The sequence below is a fragment of the Pipistrellus kuhlii genome, unplaced genomic scaffold (genome assembly GCF_014108245.1).
Source record: "Pipistrellus kuhlii isolate mPipKuh1 unplaced genomic scaffold, mPipKuh1.p scaffold_m20_p_6, whole genome shotgun sequence".
Classification (NCBI taxonomy): Eukaryota; Metazoa; Chordata; class Mammalia; order Chiroptera; family Vespertilionidae; genus Pipistrellus; species Pipistrellus kuhlii.
The window spans coordinates 56,164,247-56,186,402 of NW_023425562.1; the positions used below are offsets into that span (position 1 = coordinate 56,164,247).

Sequence of the window (22,156 nt, forward strand, 5' to 3'; positions counted from 1 at the left end):
AGCCCAGTGCTACTGAAAACAGATCTTGAGGAGCCATGTTCTCTACAGCAGGAACTACAGATGCCATTTCATGGTCCTCACTGCCAATTACAGCATCTTAGCTTTTTAGAAGGGGTCTTGATCCCCAAGGATTCTGCCTGTACATTAAAGCTGTGGGAGAAATGCTTAGCTCAGTGGTCTCCTTCCATTAGATCATTTGATGATAAGAAATGACATTACTGTGCCCTCCCCCACAGGGTTGGCAGCTGGTCTGGGTGGAGCATCATTGTTTTGGTGTGGTGCTCCAGGTGGCTCAAAAGTGAGGCCAGTGTTTTAGCAGAAGGGCTCTTTGCTCCAAGGCATTTGTGAGAGTCCAGAGCCAGGTTCGGTCCAAGGGATAGCAGGGTGCTCTGTTGGATATGGGGCAGGAGGACAGCCCATGTTCTCATTGCTGGGTTGAAATTTGTGCATGGCTATGGCAGGGGACATCCTGAGTAGACAGGAGAGAAAAAACTCACAGTTCAAGCTTCATGTAGGATCCCCTTGTTTCTGAATCTCTCCTGTGAAAGGACAACTGAGTGTGACATTTTTCAGCATTTTAAGGTCAATGAATGTGGAAACAAGACATATTCTCGAGAGACAGGTGTGATTCCTCAACATATGTTCCCCTGAGGAAACAACCCAGAGCAGGAGGAGGAAGAGGATAACATGGCTGCTCCTCAGGTAAATGCCCTTGTCTTGGGTCAGTTCTGTGTTTGCATTTCTTTCTGAAGTTGGTGGATTTAGAAGCTGCATATCTTTATTCTTTTTATGATGATCTTGCAAAAGTAAGTTAGTTTTCAACTACTTACTTTCCCCCCATTATTATTATTGCCCAAGTTCCTTCTTTGAAATGTTATTGGCATTTGATGTTTTTGGGTTTCTGAATACAGAAATCAAGAGTAACAAGCAGAGAAGTTTTTGGGAAAAATTTATTAGTCTTATGTTTGAGGTTAATGGAGAAAACACAGAAGGAATGTTCTCTAAACCGATTCCGGGTCTTACGCTTCTTGGCTGTGTGTGTGTGTGTGTGTGTGTGTGAGTGTATGCTAGAGGACAGGCGCATGAAATTTGTGCATGGGTAGGGTCCCTAGGCCTGGCCAGCAATCTGTGGGGCAACTGGCAGGGCGATCAGGGGTCCCATCTTGGCTGGCCTGGCACCGCCCATTCGCTGGCTCGACCCCTTACCCCATCACTTTCAGACATGCCCTGTGGGCTGGGGGCAGCTCCTGCATTGAGAAATAGAGAGCTAGAAACATCAATGAGAGGGAAACATCGATCAGTTGCCTCCTGCACACCCCTTACTGGGGATGTACCCGCAACCAAGGTACATGCCCTTGACCGGAATTGAACCTGGGACCTTTCAGTCCACAGGTTAGAATAATATCTAGTACATGGTAATCATTAAAGGATTGTGATATGAGATCTGTAAATTCAGTAAAACACTTCACTCAAAGTCCTGCACACAATTTCCTGTGTTTTCTTTCTCTGTGCTGTCTAAAGGTGTGGCACATGCAGCAGAGTCATTGGTGTCCATAGTTTTAAGTGAGTTGGAAACTCAGCACCCACCCCAGAACTCCTGAATCAGGATCTGAATTTTGTGGACCTCCAGCTCCTTGTTTTACACATTATTATTTTAGAAGTACTATGGTGTTCTCACTCAGAATGACTTCTCCACCGAAGAACTTTATACACTTGCTCCTGTGTGATTCAGATATAGCACTCAAAAATGGATATGCCTGTGTTGATGCCTTTATTTTTAAAATTTCTCTTCCAGAAAAGGAAAGCCTCTACAGTGGTTTTGTAAATGGTGTGTCATCCTCTTTTCTCAAAATACACTAGAGAAGATAAAAATGATCTTATTGGATTCAGTATACTTAGTAATTGGTCTTAGTAATTCAGGATACTCTCTTGGGTCAAAACCAGTTCTGTTCACTCTGTGTTCTTATTGGGCCACATTGTGATCTCTGTCCATGTTTACTTGAGTAATGTGTTAATTTTTGTTTTGCTTTGTATCTTTCAATTTCAGGGACAGCTGACCTTCAGTGATGTGGCCATAGAATTCTCTCAGGAGGAATGGGCGTGCCTGGACCCAGCTCAGCGGAAACTGTACATGGATGTGATGCTGCAGAACTACAGGAACCTGGTATTCCTGGGTGAGGACCACTTCCTTCCAGATTTCTCCTCCACCCGCAGGGTTTTCTTTTCTTCATTAGTACAGAGTCAGTGGTGAGCTTCTGCTTTATATGAGAGTTTCAGATCTGTGTTTCCAATGAAAGAAATTGAAGTTTTGCTGATGCAGAACAGAAAGGTTTCCGCGTGTAATTGGAAGTAGAACTCAGGATCTGAAAACTTTAAATGTTTCCTGGTATAATAAAGGTGCTGTCAGAAAATAAAATTTTGGGAAATAATTTCCTAAAATACTCTGATATTCTATAATGTCCTATCTTCTTACTTGAACCCAGGGCTGGATTGGAAATTGGAGAATCTCCATTAGAATCTCATGTTCCTTTTTTCTAATAAACAGGGCTTGCTGTGTCTAAGCCAGACCTGGTCACCTTTTTGGAGCACATGATGGAGCCCTGGGAGTTGAAGAGAAAAGAGATGATATCCAGCCAGCCAGGTAGGTGGGAATGAAGGTAGCAGACAACCCAGGTGAGAGGTCAAAAGTCACAGAGAAAGGCAAGCTTTAAAATATGTTTTGGGAAGATTGGCTTCAATGGGAAATGATTTTGGAGAGGGTCAGGTTTATTTCTGTTTTTGTCTTCGAGGGACAGACCCTCTAATACACTCTGGTATCATGTCTGGGTTCTCCTTGTGCTCCTTTGATCTGCCATCACATTTGCAGTGAGAACTAAAGTCTTCCCCTAATAGTGTGAGGAAGGCATGACCTGGCTACTCTTGCATTTCTTATGGACCCTGGGAAACTGTACACATTGATGAGGAATGTTATGTTAAACCAATTCTCCTTTCTGCCTCATGTAAGTAGTTTGTAATGAAGTGGTTGAGATACTGTAATTTGGTTCCCACATCTCAGGAGGGCTGGGAATAGGTGGCCAAGTTATCCTATTATTCCTTCTGCTTGATCAAGTCTGTTGCTGATGTTTCTATTGTATATTTAAATTCAGGTACTGAGTGCTTCAACTTCCAATATTTGTTTGGTTCTTTCTTATACTTTTTGCATAGCTCCTTGGTAATTTAGTTTTTTATCATGCATAGTTTTTATGGTAATTTAGTTTTCTGTGTGTTTTTCCCCCCCTCTATGTACAAATTGATCCTCTTTGAGATGGTTGTTTTGAATTCTTTGTCAGATAATTAACAGATCGCTGCTAAGTTAGGACCAACTTATGGAGACTTATTTGTGCTTCTGGTTGGACCGTTTTTCTGTTTTTTTCATAAGCCTTGTTACTTTGTAAGCCCATTAGAAGCAGGCAACATCCTTTTCTTTGTACAAGAGAGCACAAATAACAATCAGCTATGGTAAGTTTTTTTTTTTTTTTAATTTTTATTGATTTTTTTTTTTTTTTACAGAGGGGAAGAGTGGGGGAGAGAGTTAGAAACATTGATGAGAGAGAAACATCCATCAGCTGCCTCCTGCACACCCCCTACCGGGGATGTGCCTGCAACCAAGGTACATGCCCTTGACCGGAATCGAACCTGGGACCTTTCAGTCTGCAGGCTGACGCTCTAATTCACTGAGCCACACCGATGAGGGTAGCTATGGTAAATTTTTAATGGCCTGTGAAACCTATTCTGGAAAGTGCAATTGGTGTGTGAGTTTCTATCATTTTTTAAATTTTTATTTATACTTTATATCAATATTATATATATCTTAGGTATACACCCCAGTAATTAAACATTATATAGTTTGGGGGCAGGGGCCACTTAGCAAGAGGTACAAGGCACGCTGAAGCCAGATGCTGATTCTTTGAGACATTGTAGTAAAGACTGAAGCATAAGCCTGTTTGGGCTGTTTCTATGAAAAAACCACTTGAAACAGCTTGGTTGGGTCTACAAATTCATGGAGCAGGTTCTGAGGAAATCTTCAGAGTGGGGTGAAAAGTCTGAGCCAGGTTGATACTCAGCTATGGAGCCTCACAGATCAACACCCCAGTGCTACAACAACTCAACACATCCAGATCTAAGCCTTCATCTTCTGCGGGTGAAGGGCTCAGAAAGGGAAGAATGAATTCTACTAACACTTATGTCTGGGAAAAAGCTCCGTCCGTCTCCAGCCCTCATCTTTAGGCCAGTCATTGTTGTTCTTCCCTGTGTGTCCCTGGTGCCTTTCAAGCTGCTGCCCAGCTCTGGAGCTCAGAGGGCATGAGTTTGAGTAAGTCAGAGCACGAGCCCATTAAAGGGAACTGCCTGGGACTCCATCAGCTCTTTGTCTCACTCAGCCACAATTCTAGTTTTTACAGCCATAATAACAGGGACATCTCATCTTGGCATTGGAACCCTGGGCTGGTGGGGTGGGGATCCTTCACTCCTCAGGTGTGATCTCTGCAGCTGAAATATATATATATTTTTAATCAATCTTTATTGTTAATATTATTACAAAGATTCCTCATTTCTTTCCCCCTCCACCAGGTTCCCACCCCACCCTCTGCCCTTTCCCCACCCCCCATTGTCCTCATCCATAGGTGCACAGTTTATGTTCAGTCTCTTTCCGCATCCACCTTTTCCCTGAGAATTGTTAATCCATTCCCCTCCCGTATCTCTGATTCTATTATAATCAACAGTTAATATTGTTCATCAGGTTTTTTAATTTCCTTGTTTTTTTTTTAATTAATAAACTTTGATATTTTTAAGAATAAATTTTAAAATCTAATAATTTTAAACCTTGTTTTTTCTGCCCTGGGAACTGAGAAGCAAACTTGTTTACATGTAAACTTGCCCTTAGGCTATCAAAAGGCGCAGCCATTCAAATGTAAATGAACACATTGTTTAAAGATAGCTGATGGCTGGAATTAGATTTCCTGTTCTGAGTGGGAAGGGCTTGTCTTCCCTTTTCTCCATTAAAATTAAAGTGTTAGCTTTAAAACCTCTTTTTGGCAAGAGACCTTAAACTTTCAGAACTTTAAATTTTTCAGGTAGTAAATCAATTGCTTAGCATTTTCTCAAATCAATAAACCTCCACATGCCCAAGGGTACACTTCACACAAAAGACATTTCCAAATAGATCAACCAACCTCATCCAGACCCCATGCAAGGCACTCAGAGATCAACACCCCAGCACTACAACTCAACACATCCAGATCTAAGCCTTCATCACTTGATCAGCAGATCCTCAAGTTCCCCCAAAAGTTTCCATCCATGTCTGAGAAGCAGCCCTGGGGCATGGGCAGGCAAGGAGCAAGCTGTTCCGGGCCTAGCCGCTGCTGGTCTGGTCCGGGCCTGGATGTTGCTGCTCCGGGTCTGGCTGCTCCCGACCCGGCTGTTCCGGGCCTGGCTGCTCCGTGTCCGGCTGCTCCGGGCCTGGCTGCTCTGGGCCTGGCTGCTGCTGCTCTGAGCCCGGCTGCTCCGGGCCCAGCTGCTGCTGCTCCGGGCCTGGCTGCTGCTGCTCTGGGCTTGGCCACTCCTGACCCGGCTGCTCTGGGCCCGGCTGCTTCGGGCCCGGCCACTCTGGGCCTGGCTGCTCCCAGCCTGGCTGCTGCTGCTCCGGGCCTGCCTGCTCCCGACCCGGCTGCTCTGGGCCCGGCTGATCGGGCCTGGCCGCTTGCAGCTGAAATATTGCTTCTGATTTTTATTCATCATGTGGTCCCCACCTGTTCTGTACTTTGCACCTGATACCAGTCTGTCTGAGGCTTCTTCTTAATGTCTTTAGTTGTAGAACTTAATTCAGCTCGGTTTCTGGAGATTGTGAATGATGGTTTTCTTGTAGTTTAGTTGTTTTACTTAATGTGGTTGTGGGAAGATGGCAGTGCCGCAATTACCTACACCACCATCTAGACCAGAAGCCTGCATATGTGTGTTTTGTGTAACTTCCCAGTTTAAAATATATTTTGCTTTTATTTAGAGCACATGATATTCCCAATCCTGATATCTTTATTCAGCACAACAGTCTTTTTGGTGCTTGAATAATTACTCTCTTTCTTAGTAGCCACCACAATGCATTCATGGTAAATTGCCATTTCCTTAGCAATCTGTGTCATTTAAAACAGAAGCAAGTTCCACAGGTAGTTGCAAAAAATCCAAGACTATATTGGACATACAGTGCACACTCTTGTTTTTCTTATGAGAAGAAACTGAGGATTGGAAGGTATCTCACAGTCATTTTGTAGTGTGCCAGAAAAGGCGAACAGGTATTGGGAGCAAATACAAGCAACTTTTCTTCCCTCTTTGATATTTTTCCCCTCTGGGGTGTGCTGTGGTCTTTGAACTGACCTCTTAGGTACTCTGAAAGGTAATTGGGTCAATAATTATTATTAAGTTTCCATTTTCATGGAGAAAAAATTTAGGTGATTCCTCTTCTGCCATTTCACTGAAATCATTTGACAGTTAATTCTGTACATTACATTTGGAGAATATTTATCTGAATGTAGTGTGTTATAATTCATTTGTTATATTTCAGTTGTGTCTTCTCAAGTCACCCAGGACTTGTTACCAAAACCAGGCATTGAAAATTCATGTTGGAATATGCTACAGGTAAGATATATAATGTGTGGCATTGAGAATTTACACTTAATCGAAGTTTTGGGATGTCTGGAGCAATATGAAGAGAAAACAGATGTCATGGTGCATATAACCAAACTGGGACAATTAGCCATAAAATTTCCTTGCTGCCAAAAGAGGTTAAGGATATAAAATATTTTGGAAATTTTTACTTTGAGTTACTTTGGAAGAGCAATGTGATTCTGAATGCAAACACGAAAGGAAACCTTTTAAAAATACATTTTCTCTGAAATGAAATTTGGAAACCAGAGAAGTCACCTAGTCCATTGTGTAAATAAGTCTTCAGATGATTTGATGTAGGATTTATGTTAAATGTTTGTAAAAATCAATCATTTAAAACATGAAGATGTAAATTGTGACTGAATTTATAAATGCCTTAACCAAGTTTGAATTATTCCTTCACAGAAAAATATTCTTTCTTATTCTAGATGCTATAATTTTCATAAATGTGTTAGGTTTTATTTTCAACCATTATGGCTTTATAGTTATCAGAATAGGTGATCAGACACAACTTTACTTGTGCAGTGATATTCAAACTTGAACTAAAGGCTTTTCTATCTTCATTGATTACTAGAGTGCATATAATGAATAGAGAAGCCATAAATGTAGTAAATCTAGGAATTTAACAAAAGGGTTAAATTCTAATAACCATCAGAGAACTTAGTTTTCACAGATAAAGTATAAATTTCAGAAAGTCTTTGATAAAAGCTCAAATATTGTTATACCTCAGAGTATTCATGCTATAGACAAGACAGATAAATGTAGTGAATGTGACACATCTTTCAAACCATTATTAAATCTTACTGAACATGAAAATACTCATATTGGGGAGGAGCCTTTCAGGTGTAATCAGAGTATGAGAATCTTTAGTCAATTATCCAATGTATATCTACATAAGAAAATCATTATTGGAGAGAAGACTTACAAATGTAAAGAATGTGATGATTGCCCTGGCTGCTTTGACTCAGTGGACAGAGCATCGTCCTGCAGACTGAAGGGTTAAATTATAGTCAAGGGCACATGCCCAGGTTGCAGGCTCGATCCCCAGTAGGTGGCATACAGGAGGCATCTGATCAATTATTTTCTCTTATCACTGATGTTTCTCTCTCTCTCACTTCCTCTCTGAAATCAATAAAAATATAGTAAAAAAAAAAAAGTGATAATGTTTCTAAGTTGCATTTATATTTTATTCTACAACAGGAACTGGATACTGGAGAGAAGCCTTATAAATGTAAAGAATGTGATAAAGCCTATAAGTGGTATTCAAGCCTTACCAGTCATCAGAGACTTCATTCTGGAGAAAAGCCTCATAAGTGTAGGGAATGTGGCAAAGCCTTTAGCAAATCTTCAAGCCTTACCAGTCATCGGAGAATTCATTCTGGAGAGAAGCCTTATAAATGTAGAGAATGTGGCAAAACTTTTACCCAGAGCTCAAATCTTGCTCAACATCAGAAAATTCATTCTGGAGAGAAGCCTTATAAATGTAAACAATGTGGCAAAGCCTTTATCTCAAGCTCACATCTGACTCGACATCAGATGATTCATTCTGGAGAGAAGCCTTATAAATGTAGAGAATGTGGCTTTGCCTTTAACAGGTGTTCAACTCTTACTCGACATCAGAGAATTCATTCTGGAGAGAAGCCTTATAAGTGTAGAGAATGTGGTAAAGCCTTTATTCGGAGCTCAAATCTTACTCAGCACCAGAGAATTCATTCTGGAGAGAAGCCTTATAAATGTAAAGAATGTGGCAAAGCCTTTATCTGGGCCTCACAACTTATGCAACATCAGAAAATTCATACTGGAGAGAAACCTTAAAATGTAGAGAATGTGACTAAGCCTTGAACAATTCTTCAAGTCTCATGGACCATTAGAAAAATCATACTTGGGAGAAGCCTTATAAAGGTGGAGAATGTGGCAAAGCCTTTACCCATTGCTCAAATTTTACCAAACATGAGAATGCATACCTGCGAGAAGCTTTACAAATGTAGAGTGTTACAAAGCCTTTAAACTCTGCTCTATTCAATATTGCGGAATTCATACTAGATGGGAACAATCCTATATAATAAAAGCCCAGTGACCCAAAGGTAGAACGACTGGTTGACCAATTGCTATGATGCACACTGACCACCAGGGGCAGATGCTCAATGCAAGAGCTTCCCTCTGGTGGTCAATACCTTCCACAGTGGGAGCGCTGCTCAGCTGACTGAAATAGCAGCTGCTACCACAGCTGGAGCAGCTGCTCAGAGGGTGGGTCCACAGCTGCTCAGCTGACCAGGATAAGCAGTGCTCCCTGCAGGCCATGCCCCCACCAGTGCAGAAATCCCGTGCACCAGGCCTCTGGTACAAATATAAAGAATATAGAAAAACCTTTAGCCATTGTCCAAACCTCACTAAATATCAAGTAATTCATACCAGAGAGAAGCATTATAAGTGTAGACAATTTGGCAATACCTTTACCCAATATTGTAACCATAGTCAATATCACATAATCCATGGACTGAAATAATACAAATTTAAAGAATGTGGCAAAACTTTATATTTTTAAAATATATATTTTATTGATTTTTTTACAGAGAGGAAGGGAGAGGGATAGAGAATCAGAAATGTCAATCAGCTGCCTCTTTCACATTCCCTACTGGGTATGTGTCTGTAACCAAGGTACATGCCCTTGATCAGAATTGAACCTGGGACCCTTGAGTCTGCAGGTGGACGTTCTGTCCACTGAGCCAAACCAGTTAGGGCTGTGGCAAAACTTTTAACTATTTATCAAGTCTCATGGAACTTTAGTGAATTCATACTGAATAGAAGTCATGCAAATATAAAGTCAATAACACTTTTTAAATATGCCTTTTAAATCAGAATGCTTACTTGAGAGAATCCAGTAAGGAAAGCTACATGATTTTTGAGTATGAATGAAAATACCAAGTGCATGGATATTTGAAAAAATGTCATTTCCAACACTATCCTTTCTATTAAGACCGTATTTGTGAATTTTTGAAACAAAAATAGTAATGTGATTTAAATCTCAATTCATTTCATGCTTCTCTAAAGGCTTGTAATGTGTATTTTGACCAGTGGGTTTGTATTGCTATATGAATTGTCTTCTGTGCATTCTATTGAATTTCTTTCTCCCTAATCTGGTGACTCTGGGTTTGACAATCTCTCATGGCAGTTCTGTCTTGTTTACATTTGTGTCTCATATAAGACCTACCATATGTTTTCCTTGTTCCATAGAATACTTGAGAACTTTATATATTCTCATTCATAAAATGTTTTATTTATTTATTTATTTTTAAAAATATTTTTTTATTGACTTAAGAAGGGAGAGGGAGAGAATAGATAGAAACATCAATGATGAGAGAGAATCATTGATTGGCTGCCTGCTGCACTCCCCACACTGGAGGATTGAGCCTATAATCTGGACATGTACCCTGACCAAGTATGGAACTATGACCTCCTGGTTCATAGGTTGATGCTCAACCACTGATCCATACCAGCTGAGCAATAAAGTGTTTTAATTTAAATATGTTAACAGTGATGTGTAATGAATAAGGTGTTAATATGCCATCAAAGTTAATGTTTCCCCACCTCATTTAAGGTTTCAGGTAACAATTTGTAATGCAATGGAAAGACATCATTAGCAAGCCTTTACCCAGAGACCTTAAACCTTAAACAATGTGTAAAGAGTTTATTCATAATTTATGTTTTCTTCCTTTTATCATACCTGCTGGGGACATTATGATGGTTCCAAAAACATATCTAGGAGTATATTTGAAAGTTGAAGTAAAAAGTGTATGGTGTTTCAGCATTGGCATTTATTTTATGTAGCTAAAAAGTTTTGAACTGAACTCCCATGAAACCCTATTGCACACAGACACCAGCTTATAGTATTCCAAGTGAATGTAAGTTTTTTATATGGCTTCTCCATCAGTCCTTTTGAACAGTAGACTGTTTTTTTGTTTTGTTTTTGCACTTCAGGGTCTTCATTTTGTATGCCCCTTATGTAAGATTTCTGAAGAGCTAGCCAAACCTTGCTGATTTTGCTTTGAGTTGAACAATCTGGACCTAGCTCAAGAACCCCAAGGCACTCAATGATCCTAATATAGGCCTATACTCTGTGTACTGCCACTCTCTCCCAGCATCCTGTCTTGTCCTGCCCGTGTCAGTCCCTGCAGGCATGCTGTGTACTTCCTCCAGGCTTGTCTATTATATACTGATTTTTTTTTGTCGTTCACACCCCCCGCCCCCCCCAGATTTACCTATGGTCTTTTGTGTAATTGCTGGACACCATCTAGTACTAGTGGGCTTTTCTTAACAAGTTTGCCTAATAAAATGCTTAAAAGTCTTATTAGAAGCCCTATATATTTTTTTCTGAGCCTACATAACAAAGAGATTTGCATAGTTTTGACATGAACTACATGCAATATGTAAATATAGTAACAAAGATATATTTTAGGCGTAAGATGACTTATCAAGAAGAAAATGGGTGTGAATGTGTGTACATATATCTTCTAATGGACCAAAATTGGTAATTTAAAAATATTTCTTGATGTACTAGCAAAGTTAAAACCTTACAGATTTATGATGTGAATTGTCTTCTGTGCATTCCATTGCATTTCTTTCTCCCTAATCTGATGACTCTTGTTTTGACAATCACAGCAATTCTGTTTTGTTTACATTTCTGTCTCATGTAATATCTACCAAATGTTCTCCTTGTTCCATAGTTTATGAAATATTGCTTATATGTTGTTCTTGGAGATATTGAGTGGCTCTCAATGAATTCTAGGATGTACTGAAGTATCTTGAAAATGGAAGTAATTTAATGAGCATATTAAGTTGTAGTTTAGTACACTTCATTTCTTCTATTATAGAAAAATTATTTAAGTAAACATTTCCTTAGTTCTCACTACTTATTATTGATATTACCAAAGATCTCCAGTCTTGTCTTTCAATTTGTTTAGGTGAAACTGGGTGATATCATAAATTATGGTGTTGTTTTGACAGTTATATGAAGTGAAAAAATACACAGGACAGTGCTGGTTGTGTAATAAATATTCCATTATTAGGAGAAAAATATTTCAATAGTAGTGATATTGCAATCCTAAGTACAAGATGGAATATATCCAGGATGAAAAATTGATATGAATGCAGCATGTGACGAGAAATGGTACATTTTTAGGCTACAATACTGATTCTGAAATTAAGATACATTATACTTTTTCATTTCCTACCTATCTCTAGTTCCTTTATTTCCTTTCATTCCCAGCTTGAGAAAAGAGGTGGAGGGAATGTGTACTCAACAATATGTAAGTTAACTGACTTGGCCCTCACAATTTTATTGGTCAATTAGTATTTGTTTAGGGAGGGTCACAGATTAGTGGGTTTCAAACCTAGAAAAATAAATCACTGTTTCCCATGCATTAAGAATGACCTAAGACCTTGTCTTTTGTGTAAAAACAAGTATATCCTCTCAGACATACAGGAACAAATGTCAACAGGGAATGTGAGTGGAGTGAAAACAGATTTCAGAAAGAGAGTTGCAGAGCTGCTCCTCTTGGCATTATGGATAGGGCTGGGTGACAACTCATAACACGACCTCATGAGACCTGTTGGCTGGAAAACTCTGTGACTCAAAGGAAATGTGGTCACATGCTTGGGAGCAGTTTTGAACAACATCCAGCCCACCTTGACCCCAGTCCCAATGTCAACTGAAATCTTTCTATTAAACTCAAAGTTGGATCTGGGAAAGTACACTTTTAGGCTTTTGCAGACTTACAATGCAGTTTTGGTTTAAATTTAAAAAAAAAACATGTTAAATCAATTTCTTATAATTAAAATAATTTCTCAATGTAGGATTGAATATTTTGCCATATTTCCGGTGGGGTGTTGATGGATGGCAATTTTTAACTGAGCAGCTCTGGGGCTTTCCTTCAGTTGAAGAGAGCCAAGTTTACACCTCCTTTTACAGGGTACCCCCCCATCAAAGAACTGGCTGGATTAGGAGTACAAAATCTCAGCACTATCCCCTCCACTTAAACGCCTCTCAAAATCAGCTCAGTCCACTTCTTTGTAGAGTGGCCCAGACTGGTGCCTGCATTATAGTTCAACGGCTCCCTCTGCCCGTCCTGCTCCTTCACTTCTGAGACGTGGATCCTGACAGTTCCCCACGATAAGCTTCTCCCATTCTTACAGCCATTTAGGTCTGCTTCCCAGAGAAACCAACCTACTGACGTTTGGGAGTCCTCTGAAGAGCAAATGTAAAATGCAAATTAGAAACTGGCTCACTCATCAACTGGCTGGAGGGTGGAACAGGATGGCCCAGCTGGCCTTATTAGTATAATTGTTTAAATTTTCAGTGTTGTTGAACTGGGATGGTATAACAAGAAGAAGTGAATATATTGGCATCAGATATTTGGAAATTAATTGGGAAATGGCAATTATAAGAACTATCCAATTTGATCGCTGTTTTGATCACAAAACCTTTGGAGAAAGACAATGAAAAGTTAGTAATTACAAGTTACAGGTTAAGTGTGAACCAGAAGAGATTTTTAATAGCATGGCAGAATCATTTCTTCTAGAGCCAGTTGGCTAAAAAACAAACTGATTTAGGTGAGAGAAACCAACCTATTATAGGTCTCTGACTTCTAGAACTATAAGAATACATTTGTGTTTTCAGGCATTAAATGTGTGATAATTTATTTCACACCCATAGGAAACTAACAAAGAGTCAGGGATATTTTTAAAGGACATGTGATTAAAGATATAAGTACAATAAAATAACTTCTTTGGTGAAAAGAAAAAAAAGGAACAAGTGCTGTTTGGCAACAAAGTGTTAAAGGGAAAGAAAATGGTGGGGTGGGAAATACTGAGTTCTGAAAGAAAACAAAACACCTTGAATTTTGAGGACTCAAACCTTTCCCCCCATAATTGAAACAAATTATCTACCCAAAAAGTGCATTAACATGCCTAGCCTATGCTATACTGACAAAAGAGGTTCATTAATCTAGAAATGTAAACATCCCAGGACCATAGACATGATAAAAAAAAAAAAGAAAAAAAAAAAAGGTGCATATCATTACACCAGACCAGTTGGGCCATGGGACTGCAGTGACTGGAGCTTTCAGATGACATTAAGTGTGGCACCCCAGGGTAGAGGGTGTGTAGACGGTGACGTAGGTCTCTTTCCCTTTGTTTTAGCCCAGCAATGCAGACAACCCCATAAAGGTCACGTCCAGCAATGGGACTTGGTACTCAGCAGGTGTGCGGGGTCAGGCACACTGAAAGCACTGGGAAGTAACAACCTGGTACTGATCCCCAATAATGGACAGAGACTAAGATGCAAACCCAAGCTGGTCCGGACAAGATGGCGAAACTCATCTCTCCTGTTTCCCTGTTAGTATTACTCCTAGAAATTACTCCCTGGTACAAATAGAGGAGGACTCAGAGATGGTAGAGAAGGCACCCTGGCTCGGGAGCTGAGGACGAAGGAAGAACACAGCAACCAGGCATCCTAGGTTGTACTCTCCTTACCCGTTGGGCACTGAGTTTGACTAATTTGTGGCAGTGGGGGAAAATCTAAAGTCAGTCATCTATCAGAAAAGGAAGAACAAAACCCAAAGCAGACAGAGGAAGGAAATTATAAGGAGGAAAGAGTCCTGGCCAGGTTGCTCATTTGGTTAGAGCATTGTCCTGGTTTGCCAAGGTTAGGGGTTCTATCCCTGGTCAGGGCACATACAAAAATCAACCAATAATGGCTTAAATAAGTGGAACAACCAGTCAATGTCCTCTCTCTTTCACTCTGTCCCTCTCAAATCAATAAATTATAAAAATGAAATCATTAAAAATAAGACTCAATAAAATTGGCTCTCAGCAAAGTGGGAATAGAGGGAACATCTCAATATAATAAAGGTCATATATGACAAACCCATAAGTAACATCATTGTCAATGGGAATTAACTAAAACATTGCCTGTAAGATCAGGAACATGACAGGGATGTCCACTTTTATCACTCATACAAGATAGTATTGGAAGTCCTAGCCACAGCAGTCAGACAAAATGGAGAAATAAAAGGCATCCAAATTGGAAAGGAAGAAGTAAAACTCATTATTTATGGATGACATGTATATAGATCTCACCAAAAATTTATTGTAACTGATATATTTAGTAAAGTAACAGGATACACAAATCAATGTCCAGTAATTGGTTGCATTTGTATACATCAATAATGGAATATCAGATAGGGAAACTAAAAAACTATCCCATTTACAATTGTATTAAAAAAACATACCTAGGAATAAATGCAAGCGAGATAAAAGATCTGTATTCAGAAATTTATAAGATACTGAAGAATGAAATAAGGTACACATAAATGGAAATGTACTGTGTTCATGGATAGGAAGAATTAGCATTGTTAAAATGTCCATACTACCCAAAGCAATCTATAGATTCAATGCAGTCTCCATCAAAATACTAATGGTGTATTTCACAGAAAAAAAAAGTTATATGGAATTACAAAGGATCCTGAATAATCTCAGCCATTTTGAGAAGAACAAAATTGTTGGAATCACGGTACATGATATCAAACTATAGTACAAGGCCTTAGTAATAAAATCAGCATACTATTGGCATAAAAACAGATATATAGATCAACAGAATAGTATAGAAATCCCGGAAATAAACCCACACTTATATAGACAATTAATATTTAATAAAGAAGGCAAGAACATATCATGGGGTAAAGATACTGTGTTCAATAAATGGTGTTGAGAAAACTGGACAGATAAGTGCAAAAACCTAGACTACCTCCTTATACCACATATAAGAAAAAACTAAAAATGGATTAAATTCTAAAGGAAAACATGGGCAGTAAAATCTTAAACATTTCTGCCCTGGCCAGTTGGGCGTTGTTGCCTGACCAGGAGATTGCCTGTCTCATTCCAGGTCAAGGGTATATGCCTAAGTTTCAGGCTTGATCTCTGGTAGGGGGCATGTGGGAGGCCACTGATCTATGTTGTCACTGTCACATTGATATTTTTATCTCTCTCTCTCCCCCCTTCCCTTCCTTTCTCTCTAAAAGTCAATAAACTATTCTTTTTTTTTAATATTTCAAGAAAAACGGTTTTAAATACAATAATATATTACATCCAATAAACATTGATATTTCAAGAATAAACTATCTTTTAACAAACATCTCAAGTATATTTCTCAGATCAGCTTGATTAGTTGAGCCCAATCACCTAGCATTGTGACAAGAAGTCTTCCCACACCCATCTGTAAAACTTCAAGTTCGCAGGATGGTTATCAGGGGAGGAGATGATGGAAGAAGTGAAATGTGTGTATAGAAAATGTTCAGTGAGGACCTGTGATTATTGCTGGTTCATTGTCATAAACAGGACAAAGAAGGCCCATGCTGTGACCACTCAGAATCAGCTGGGTGCCTGGTCCAGATGGGATGGAAACCAGGAGGAGATTAGAAAGAGCAAGGAAGAGGGAGGTGCTGTCATGGATGGGGAACTCAGTGACTGTTGGGTGAAGTCAAGAGTCAGGACACTGTGAACAGGATGGTCTCCCTTCCTCCCTCCCTCTTTCTTTAATATACATTGGTATCAAAAGATCTATAAAAGTGTGTACCAAACTCTTACCCATGTGGGATTTGGGAGTCGGGAGCACCCTTCAAATTGCTAATTTACATCTATAGATTTCCAGATTATTCTATAATAAACACAAATTACTATTCTTAACATTATAAATGAATAAAAAAATTTTTAATTTTTTTTATTGATTTTTTACAGAGAGGAAGAGAGAGGGATAGAGAGTTAGAAACATCGATGTGAGAGAATCATCGATCAGCTGCCTCTTGCACACCCCCTACTGGAGATGTACCCGCAACCAAGGTACATGCCCTTGACCAGAATTGAACCTGGGACCTTTCAGTCCACAGGCTGACGCTCTATCCACTGAGCCAAACCGATCTCGGCTATAAATGATAAAATTTGATAAGTGGCTCAGTTGGAATAGAGGCCTCTCCAGGGGGTTCATCTGTGTTCTGGGGCTCCTGGTGAGCAGAGGCCTTCGGGGGAAGTTGTTTGGTAACTTTCAGTTCCTCGTTGTGCTGCACCAGACAGGTGAGCATCGCATTCTCCCTGTGGACAGATACATTCAGCAGGAGCCAGCTCCTCCCATTGAAGATGCCATCCTTGTTCTCTGAGGGTCAAGGCCATTTCTGTATGGGACATGCTTCTGTCCTTTAACCAACTCAGCAGTAGGAGTTGGAAGTTTAAGTTCTTTACTTGGCAGGTGAGGTTCACCGTGTTCTCTGACAAAGTGTGTTGGGAAACTTCCCACGTGGGCAGAACTGTACCAGTACAGGGCAAAATGCTGTGACATGACTAAATCAAACCTAATCTTCTCTCCATCTCCCCAGACCCTGAACTGTGGCTCATCCTTGAACAGTATAATTGGGAACAACCATCCCCACCCCCCACTTCTAGAGTAGGCAAACTCAGGGTAAAAGGTATTCACAATGGTAGGTTAGGCTACCTGCTCATCTACTCCCCAACCCCGTCCTTTCTAGCCTTGTTGACCATTCTTTATAAGAAGAAAAGCCCATTCTGTCTGATCTTTGAGACTCTTTCAAGTCCCATGGTCAGAGTATTCTCCCTACAGAAATCATCTTTCGTATAAAGTCTCTCTTTACGTAAACCCAGATTTTTTTAGGTCACAGTGTTAAATACATTTTCCATATGCTTAAAAAATATAGTCTCCTCAGGTCAGTGTGGCTCAGTGACTGAGCGTTGACCCATGCACCAGACGGTCACTAGTCTGTCCTGGTCAGGGCACATGCCCAGATTTCAAGCTCATTCCCCAGCAGGGGGCTTGCAGGAGGCCACGGATTGATATTGATGTCTCTCATGGATGTTTGTCTCTCCCTTTCCCTTCCTCTCTCTCTAAAAAAAACGTATTATATATATCTTTGACCTTGTGATATAGAATTTAACTCACCAGGTCAAACTAATTTTTGTTTTCCAGATTTTTGAAGCCTTCAATAATTTTGAAGATTTTAGCAACCTAATTATTTGTATGTGTTTTATAACAATAGTGCAGGGAGACACATGTCAAAAATTTCTAGTGATTAAAGAAATACTCTTTTATTTGTATGAAGACTTTTATTCATTTAACTCCCTTGTAAGTTTTATAAACAGCAAAACTCCCCGTGAACAAAATGGATGTTTGACTTTGATCTGTAATTGGATTTTCCCAAACAGTTCTGAGCTTGATAAAGTTCATAGCCAATTGCATGTGAAGATGGGAACCCTATGTTGAAAGCTCTTTTGTGGCAACATAACTGGTTGGCAATATTACCACATAAAGTAAATCTATGTATTCTACCTTGTTAAGATCGTCAAATCTAAGTCAAACATTATATTAAAAATACATGTATATCCAGGAAGCCAATGCATGGAATTGTTTGATAAAACGATGGGGCTAAAGCTTTCAGTTAATCAACAAGAAAGCTCACTGCATGGGAGAACATATTTGCAAATGTTATCACCAATTAGGGTTTAATCTCCAACATTTACAGGGAACTCATGCAACTTAATAAAAGAAAGATAAACAAACCAATAAAAAAATGGGCAATGGACCTAAATAGAAACTTTTTAAAAGAGGACATAAGGAAGGCCAAGAGACATATGAAAACATGCTCAAAGTCACTAATCATCCCAGAGATGCAAATCAAAATGACAACGAGGTACACACTTGTCAGAATGGCTATCGTCAACAAATCAACAAACGACAAATATTGGCAAGAATGTGGAGAAAAAGGAACCCTCGTGCACTACTGGGGGGAATGCAGACTGGTGCAGCCACTGTGGAGAATAGTATGGAGCTTCCTCAAAAAACTAAAAATGGAACTCCCATTTGACCCAGTAATCCCACTCCTAGAACTATATCCCAAGAAACCAGAAACACCAGTCAGAAAGGATATATGCACTCTTATGTTCATAGCAGCACAATTTACAATAGCTAGGATTTGGAAACAGCCTAAGTGCCTATCAGCAGATGAGTGGATTAAAAAATGGTGGTACATCTACACAATGGAATAAATACTATGCTGCAATAAAAAAGAAGGAATTCTTACCATTTGCAACAGCATGGATAGAACTGGAGAGCATAATGCTAAGCGAAATAAGCCAGTCAGAGAAAGATAAATATCACGTGATGTCATTCATTTGTGAAATAAAATGAACAATATAATCTGATGAACAAAAACAGATCCAGAGACAGAGAAGCATCGATCAGACCATTATACCTCAGAGGGAAGGTAGGAGAGGGCAGGGATAAGGGGGAGAGATCAACCAAAGGACTTATGCATGCATATAAGCCTAATCAATGGACTCAGACACTAGGGGGTTGAGTGGGTGGGGCGAGGGGGGGCAAGGGGGATTAGGACACATATGTAATACCTTAATCAATAAAGAGGGGAAAAAAACAACAACTTTCAGTTACCTCAGGATTAACTGTAGAGATCAATATTGAGGATGAATAGTATAAGTGTAATCAAGTCAAGAAATCTTTCAAAATGGTTCCTTAGTTTCCCAACATGGAAGAATTCTTCCTAATATCACAACCGACATTTGCAATAGAGATAGGGAAAGTTTTAACCCATTCTTCATTAGTAAACAAAGATCACAGTTATATGTATTAGAGAAAAAAATTTACAAATAGAATGAATTTGGTCTGTCTTTTGGAAGGACGAATCTTCAGGAAGCATGAGAATCTCCTACTTGGGGAAGGTGTCTTAAAATATAATGCACTGGACAATGTGTTTTACCAGGAGTCAAACTTTATCAAATCTCAGTAAATAAACATGTAAAAGAAATCTTAAGGGAGAAACCAAGATGGCGGCATAGGGTAGACACCCGAATGCAGCCTACCACAACAAATTTGAATTTAGAACTGAAAAACAGGGGAGGCATTGCCCTGAAGCGCCAGACAGCTGGCTGAGAGGAGGCTCTGCCATCTGGGAAGGAGAGAGAAGGCATGCTGAACCTCAGGAACTGTGAAGGTACGGAAAACTGTGTGCGAGAAAAGGCGCTGGCTTAATCCCGGCGCGGAGAGGAAGGGCCGGACCGAGATCGCTGCTGGCTTACTCCCTGCACACAGAGAGGGCGGGCCGGGCTGAGTTCGCTACTGGCTTACTCCTGGCGCAGAGAGGGCGAACAGCTAACGCGGCTGGCTTTCTTGTCCGAGAGGAAAATAGAATCTGATAAACGGTCCCAGACAGGGAGAGGCCAGACTGTCAGGCAGTGGGCAGAGATCTCTTGGAGGTGTGTGAAGCCAGAGGCCATTACTGAGGGACTTGGGGATGAGCCGAAGGGAAAACAAAGTTTTTCTGCACCAACCCAAGACTCCGTCCTACCTGTGGCTGAGCACAGAAGCTCTCCCAGAGGCTGGCTTTCTCTAAGGAGGGACTTGCAGGAATCCAAAGCTTGTCTGCGCCTTTACCAAAGAGGTGCGCCTTCAACCAATCTTCCAAAACTCTCCACGAACGGGATTTTTCTAAGGTGAGACTGACAGGGAACCAAAGATTGTCTGCGCCACCCCGAGACCCCGCCCTATTCAAGCAGAGTACAGAAACCCTCCTAGCTGAGACACTGTTTATCCTCACAGCCAATTGGCTTGGAGATCAACGCTTCCCAGTGATACCAACAATAAGCAAGGCTTAACAACAAGACTGCACACACAGCCCACAAAGGGCTACACCAAGACTGTCCACTGCAGGTAACTGGGAAGGCTGTGCTACTGGGCTCTACCAGAACACCTAGCACACAAAGCTATTCCATCAAATCAGGGAAACAACTAAAATGCAGACAAGAAGAAGGACACAAAGGAAGGAGATTGAAAAGATTGGACACTGAGTTCAAAACTACAGTTATAAGGTTATTCAACAATATCCTAAAAAAGGCCGATAAAATAAATGAGACCTATGAGGATATGAAAAGGGAGCAACTAGAAATAATAAGGGATCAACAAGAAATGAAGAAAACATTGTCTGAAATAAAAAATATTATACAAAGTCCTAAAAACAGACTGGAAGATCGCAAGAATCAAGACAAAGATTTAGAACACAAAGAGCCAGAGGACACTCCTCTGCAGAAGGGAGAAGATAAGAGAATCCAGAAAGTTGAAGATAGTGTAAGAAACCTCTGGGACAATTTCAAGCAAACCAACATCAGAATTATGGGGATTCCAGAAGAGAGAGAGCAAGATACCGAAAGAGTACTAGAAGAAATAGTGACAGAAAACTTCCCCCACCTGGGGAAAGAAATAGACTTACAAGTCCAGGAAGCCCGCAGAACCCCAAACAAAAGGAATCCAAGGAGGACCACACCAAGACATATCATAATTAAAATTCCAAGAGCAAAAGACAAAGAGAGAATATTAAAAGCAGCAAGAGAAAAGCAGGTAGTGACCTATAAAGGAGCACCCATAAGATTGTCAGCTGATTTCTCAACAGAAACCATGTAGGCTAGATGGGAATGGCAAGAAATATTCAAGGTGATGAATAACAAGAACCTACAGCCAAAAATAATCTACCCAGCAAAGCTATCACTCAGAATCAAAGGACAGATAAAGAGCTTCACAAATAAAAAAAAGCTAAAAGAGTTCATCACCACCAAACCAGAATTATATGAATTGCTGAAGGAGGTTATTTAGGAAGAGGAAGAAGATAAAGATAAAAATTATGATCAACAAATACGTAGCTATCAACAATTGAATCTAAAAACCAAGGGAATTTAAAAATCTGATGAACAATATTAACTGGTGAATATAATAGAATCAGAGGTATGGAAGGGGAGTGGACTGACGATTCTCAGGGAAAAGGGGAGTGGGGGTGCGGGAAGAGACTGAACAAAAACTGTACACCTATGGATGAGGACAATGGGGGATGGGGAAAAGACAGAGGGTGGGGTGGGAACCTGGTGAAGGGGAGCAATTGAGGGGGGGAAGAGGATCACATTTGTAATAATCTGAACAATAAAGATTTATTTTTAAAAAAATAAATTCAAATTTGTTGTGGTAGGCTGCATTCGGGTGTCTACCCTATGCCGCCATCTTGGTTTCTTCGAAAACAATAAATTTATAGGTAAAAAAAATTCTTTCCTGTATAAACATTAAGTAAATTTGGAATTGAATTGTATAGAGAAGTCAATAACAAATTAATTACAATGTCACAAACATTTATGTCAACAAAGGTGTTTGAATTTATCATTCCCCTCATCAGTAACATATAAACAACAATACAATTTATATCTATTTTATAAAAGTTATCGCTGCATATTTTTTTAAAAAGCACGGACGGTGAGCTAGATTATGACCTGCTTCATCCCTCCAAGTCTTTTCCTTATACAATCCTCTGCAACCGACACGGGTCAGCACAGGGTGAGTAGGAAACGGGAA

The 22,156-nt window shown here is 39.9% G+C and overlaps 1 protein-coding gene across 1 annotated transcript in view; it reads left to right on the forward strand.

Annotated features, from left to right (window-relative positions):
- LOC118708345 (zinc finger protein 85) overlaps positions 1-22,156 on the forward strand; it is a 47,575-nt gene that overhangs the window by 4,374 nt on the left and 21,045 nt on the right. Inside the window, 3 exon segments of the mRNA XM_045574331.1 lie at positions 549-702; positions 2,048-2,174; positions 2,546-2,641. Of these exon segments, the coding sequence (XP_045430287.1) occupies positions 688-702; positions 2,048-2,174; positions 2,546-2,641 (238 nt within the window). The 5' untranslated portion in view covers positions 549-687.